The 5,756-nt window shown below is 34.0% G+C and overlaps 1 protein-coding gene across 1 annotated transcript; it reads right to left on the bottom strand.

The window, feature by feature from the left end:
- Positions 1-2,610: 2,610 nt before the first annotated feature.
- Positions 2,611-5,734, bottom strand: LOC117125230. The gene is made up of 4 exons (XM_033271692.1): positions 5,580-5,734; positions 5,005-5,271; positions 4,229-4,416; positions 2,611-3,597 (listed from the first exon to the last, which is right to left on the bottom strand). Exons 1-4 carry the CDS (start codon positions 5,647-5,649, stop codon positions 3,421-3,423), a joined length of 702 nt encoding a protein of 233 aa, XP_033127583.1. The 5' UTR covers positions 5,650-5,734; the 3' UTR covers positions 2,611-3,420.
- Between the last annotated feature and the right edge of the window lie 22 nt (positions 5,735-5,756).

The following is a 5,756-nucleotide window of genomic DNA, read 5'->3' as shown; positions in this document are numbered from 1 at the left end:
AGATGTGGATAAGAGACAGATACTGGTCTCACAGCAGTATTTGTACAATATTGGAACTTAGAAATAGGCCTTAAAACGTATCACAAAACACACACACACAAAACAGATAGAAATACATTTTATCCTACTTTTTTTCTGTCAAGCAACGTCGTCCAAGTTTCTCTTTATTGTCACACGTAAAAGGTTTACATAAATTCTTTTTCCAAGTTTAAACATACACATAAATAAACTTAAGTATAAAATAATGTTAAATGGTGTTAAAATACAGGATACAATTTATTAGTTAATATAAAATATAATGGACAGTTCTCTTATGGCTTGCATTGTTATCGGAGAAATGAGTTATTATGACGAGAAAAACTAAAACTTGCTAAAACGCTTTATATAGGCTATTCATAACTAATTTGGTTTGTTTCTTGTATTGTATTTTTTTATTCCTGATGATACTTGAATAATAATGCGAAACGTCAAATAAATTTGCCTTGTCAATTTTTAAAGTGACCTTTATTCTATTCATATCAGGGGCGGATCCATAGAGATCGCCAAAAGGGGGAGGGGGAGGGCCAAAAGGGGCTCCCGAAAGTTGGGCCGATCGAGACAACACTATCCTAGGGGGTCAAGGGGATGAAACCGCAACATTTTTGTGTTCTAGACGCCCGAAAATAACATTTGTGGTGTTCTGGGTTATCATATTTTTTCTTTTCTTTCTTTGTTTTAATTTCTTTTACCTCTCAAAAGAGGGAGGGGCGCCCCCTAAATCCGTCCCTGCATATAGCTGCACTGGAATATAGATAAATGAGCATCCACATAATAATGAGTAATAGTCTTAGTTTCTTTAAAAAAAATTATAATAAGTAATGTTATCATCCCGCTAACAATTCAAAGTTATAATAACGTTATAATAAAGTTACAATTTTGTGTAGAAAACGTTATTTTTTCTTGTAGGACAGTAAATACCGGTACGCAATTAGAACGTGATTTCACAACTACATCTTAATAACGCTTGACCGATGCTGCACTGTCATTTTTCTGACATACCGTACATAACAGTAAACACTCATGAAAATTACAATAACTTTTTCTGTTTGCTGTTTTCAAATAATTCTCATTCTATCGACATTTATTACTTTATAATTATTTACAGCGCATTCATGTTCTTTTTTTTTTTTTTTTTTTTTTTTTTTTTTTTTTTACTTTGGAACTTGAGACCAGTGATATTGTTCACTGTTAAATATTCTTTCTCTGCATTTTTTTTTGTTCGACTTTGTATCTGTATATTTTTACAAAAGGCCTAATAGACATCATGTAATGTGATCTATTACAATATAGCTGAGTGTTTAAAGTTCTATGCTTCTAAATAGGTCGTAAAAAAACGTATTACTTTCTACAAGGTCCCTTATTATTTTTTCTCATTCTGGACAATGCCACCAACGAGAAAATTAATAATAATAATAATAATAATAATAATAATAATAATAATAATAACAATAATAATAATAATAAAAATAATAATAATAATAATAATAATAATAATAATAATAATAATAATAATAATAATAATAATAATAATAATAATAATAATATTGAGCATTTATATAGAGCTCTTATACTGTTGTCTCACAGCGCTCTAAGACCAACAATCTATTGAAACAAGTTAGTTTTGAGAAGTGACTTAAATTGCGTACTGGACTTAGACTGACGGATGTGAAATGGAAACCAGATCAATGGTGCTTGTGCAAAGAAACCTTTTTGGATCCGATTTTAGGTGGGTTTTTGGAAAGGAATACATTAATGTGTCCATTTCAGAACGAAGTCCTAGACGTGAGGGAACATGAGTTGATATAATGCTTTGTAAATATGTAGGAGAGCCATGAATACATTTATATATTATGGTTGATATTTTGTAGATCATACGTTGTTGTATTTGAAGCCAGCGAAGTTGAGTAAAAAGAGGCAAAACATGATCATATTTTCTAAAATTATGAACTAACTTAACCGCTCTGTTCTGCAAAAGCTGAAGACGTCTGATTTCTTTATTAAATGAGCCGCAAACAGGACAAGACACCTTACGGCGTTTTCACATGTTGCTACATCGATATACCTACGAATCTGGTATAAGTTTTGAAGGTTGTAGTTAACTGATCTGCATATTGCAGAGACCATCTGACATAGTTAACTGACCATCAAATAATACACCCAGTGGCGTAACGATGGGGCCGGGGGCCCTGTGCATTCATGAACCTGGGGGCCCTTTTTGGGTCCCGGTCACCAATTCCATCGTGGGATTTTAGATGTGCATTGTTATTCTAAATGTTTTTTAACGACGAATAAATGATATAATATGGATCTAGAAAATTCAGGCCAGGGAGGGACTTTCACAGTTGGAGAGTCTATACCACCTCAGACCCACCATGGTTGGGGCTGAGGTAAGAACATTTAGAATATGGCACCATTAGATGGCTGGAAATGGTACTTCACAGACATAAAATTATGAATATAATTTTCTTTTTATCTGCAGTTAAAAATATTCTGACAATTTTAGCGGGGCCCCGGGCCGGCAGCTCCAGGCCGGCAGCTCCCCCCCCCCAGTTCTCCACCCATCCCCCCCACTCTTTATTCTGCCACTGGATATAATATGATATGTCCTACAGTCGATTTCAGACACACATTTATGCTATTGCCCTTGTGGGGCTGGCATAAGAAAATGTATTATTATGGCACGTCAGATGGCCGGAAATGGCACTCACACACTAAAATTGTGAATATAATTTCTTTTTATCTCCACTTTTAATTTTTTCTGTTTGACAAATTTGGTGGGTTCCGGACCGAGAGGGTCCCATAGGGCCGACGGGCCCCTCTCCTTAATCATTATCATATGATATATGCCCTACAGTCGATTTCAGAGACACATTATGGTGTTATTTATCAACAAGGTCCTTTTTGGTCAGGGTGCTAGATCGAGGAACCTATCGGTAATTGATTTTGATTCGTGTACCGTGACATTGCCAATCCTAAGACAAACATCAGTGAACCGTTGTGTATAATATTTTGTGCCAGCAATGATAAATTCTGTCTTTTCTTCAAAGACATAACATATTCAGAGTCATCCAATCCCAAGAGTATAATGAGGGATCTTTCAGGCTCAGATGGATCATTTGGATTAAAACTTAAATATAAATTGGTATCGCCAGCATATAGATGATGCATAACACCATGACTACTAATTATGTCACCAATAGGTTTAGTAAAAAGTTACTTCAGAGACGGAATAAAATCGAGTATGGGACGCCATATCAATTAGTTATGGCGCGCAATAAACGCAATATAGATTGAGTAGCCCAAAATTAGAGCCTGGAAAACAGGCTAAAAGACGATAAGCGTAAATCACTAAACCACTACTGCTACTTCAAAACACAGCATTCACTTATTCTTATTTGGTTTGATATTAGTATAAGCTGGTGTTGACTTATCCGGCTTGAAATTACTAACATGAGCTGTTGTTGTCTTATTCGTCCTGATATTATCCGGCGTGACAGTATCAGCATAAGTCGATTCTTTAACTGTGTACTGTACTCCCTCATATGTGTGATTACGGTTCTGTGTTGAGATTTTAAAAGACAATGTAAAAGTTTCATTAGATTTCTGAATTGAACAAAAGTGTATAATTATCATATTAATGATATACCGTGTATCAGCTAAAACTTAAAATTAATAATCAATGTTTGAATTACTAACGTTATTACTTAAGTATTAGTAACCACCCTTTATGTATTTTTTTTAAACTTATATGATTACAGTAATTTAAATGAATAATTATATTTTTTATTTAATATTTGTGGTTATCCATTTTCATAACAGACAATAGGCCTATATATTACAAATTTTTAACAAATATTAATTTTAGGCAGCATTCAAAACTGTAACGAAGGTAATGTACTTGAAGGCTAGGCCTATTGAAGGACATTTTAACTAAACTAAATAAGAAGTCACAAAAGATGCATTCTTCTGGATTGTCTAAACTATGCCAATAGTTAATAGTTAAATGCAATATCCCTGCATTTATCAATAGGTACAAAAGGATGAGGACACACACACACACACACAAAAAAACAATGTCCATTCTACTGAAATTCATACAGCGTTATAAAAGGAATAATAATAATAATAATACGGTATTTATATCTCTTAGAAAATCCAAGAAGAAATCGAGTGAATTCACTGTTGTTACCTGACTAATCCGCTTAACCTTGTTGTAGCAGAACAATGCAGCAAGTAATCCGAGGACGCCAACAATGATACCAACAAAGAACATTACAATTGTCAGACCAGGGTAATCGGAACTGACTGGAATCTGCGGACCTGGGTATTCCGAACTGACTGGAATCTGCAGGACTGGGTATTCGAATCTGTCTAGAACTGATAAATACAACAGTAGGCTCCGTCATCTGGGAGCAGTATTTGACGGAATTATTGTTTCTGCTTTTGTCATTACATGACACTGTTTTTAATAATTAATTGATTGATAATGATATTATATTTACGTCTAAACATATCATCAAACAAAACTTAAAACAAAATCTTAATTTTTTACATATTAACAACATACACATTATGTATAGGTTGGTTGTGTTCACAGGCGAGTGCAGTCAGGGCGTGGGATGTGAACACTTCGAATGCAGACTATATTATGTTTGAAGCTTTTTTTCTCAGTTACGGTAATTTTAATACCTCAAATTCAGTTTACTCATCATTAATTAAACTATTAAATCCATAATTTAATTATTCTAAAATTAATTAATTATATAAATTATTTGCATTGGTATTTTGCTACTTTGTCGGGGTATCGTAGGATGATTTTTAATATATCTCCTTAAATAAGATATTTTTAAGAACTAATTAAATGTAACTCTTATTATAGCACAAACTTCCTATTAATTACATATCAGCCTATATGCACTATAGCCTAAAATTTGAAAAAAATAAAAATTGAAAACAAAATCGAACCTGATGCAGTTACTCGAAAGTAACAAGTTTCAGAATTTCCAGACTTATCGGTAGCAGTGTACGTCACATTGATAGATGCACTTAAATCATTATCCGGTATATGTATCACGTGACCAGAAGAATGTGAGCTGGTTACGGTGGGATGACAAGAGGAATCATCGGTCCACGTAGGAGGCTTCCAATACACGGAAACTGTTTTATTTTTAGTTATCACGTGTATGTCATCCGGACAAGATGATCCGTACGAGGGTGCAGTTGTATCTTGATCTGAGAAAAGTAAATTCCATTATATTCTGTCATTAACCCGTTGGTATTGATTTCAATATTTTTCCCATAGGCTAATAATATATTTTGGCAAGTCTCATTGTCAAACTCCCATTTCATAGTTACGACAGGGAGGTTTTTTGTACCTCGATGGTTGTGGTACATTGGCGCCTTAATGTTGTTTAACGTGAGGTGCTGTATAATTCGAGCACAGAAAATACATTCAACTATAGCTATACAATTCTGTCCCGAACGCTTCTGAACATCTCATACCAAACATAAAAATCTAAAGCTAACAATAGTCCACATACATTTTTCGCATACAAAACGATATTGTAATATACAAAGAACGTCATTCCAGACTGAATTTGAAAAGATCATGCCTAGTACAGTACAGTCTTCTTCAGTGAGATCGTTTGGTTCACCACTAGCGAAATCTAGAGGAAGAAGTGAAGTAGAGAAACGTTACAACAGACACGATATGGTAT

The sequence above is a fragment of the Anneissia japonica genome, unplaced genomic scaffold (genome assembly GCF_011630105.1).
Source record: "Anneissia japonica isolate Jap-2015-1 unplaced genomic scaffold, ASM1163010v1 scaffold212_len457575_cov179, whole genome shotgun sequence".
Taxonomy (NCBI): Eukaryota; Metazoa; Echinodermata; class Crinoidea; order Comatulida; family Comatulidae; genus Anneissia; species Anneissia japonica.
Note: the sequence above shows the minus strand (reverse complement) of the source record. Positions and strands in the feature narration are given on the sequence as shown.

Excerpts from the sequence above, each read along its gene's own strand:
- LOC117125230 (XM_033271692.1), bottom strand. The coding sequence starts at position 5,649 with ATGATCTTTTCAAATTCAGTCTGGAATGACGTTCTTTGTATATTACAA. Across the intron at positions 4,417-5,004 it reads CTTTCGAGTAACTGCATCAG|TTCTAGACAGATTCGAATAC; the intron begins GTTCGATTTTGT and ends TGTATTTATCAG. Across the intron at positions 3,598-4,228 it reads AGGTTAAGCGGATTAGTCAG|AACCGTAATCACACATATGA; the intron begins GTAACAACAGTG and ends ATCTCAACACAG.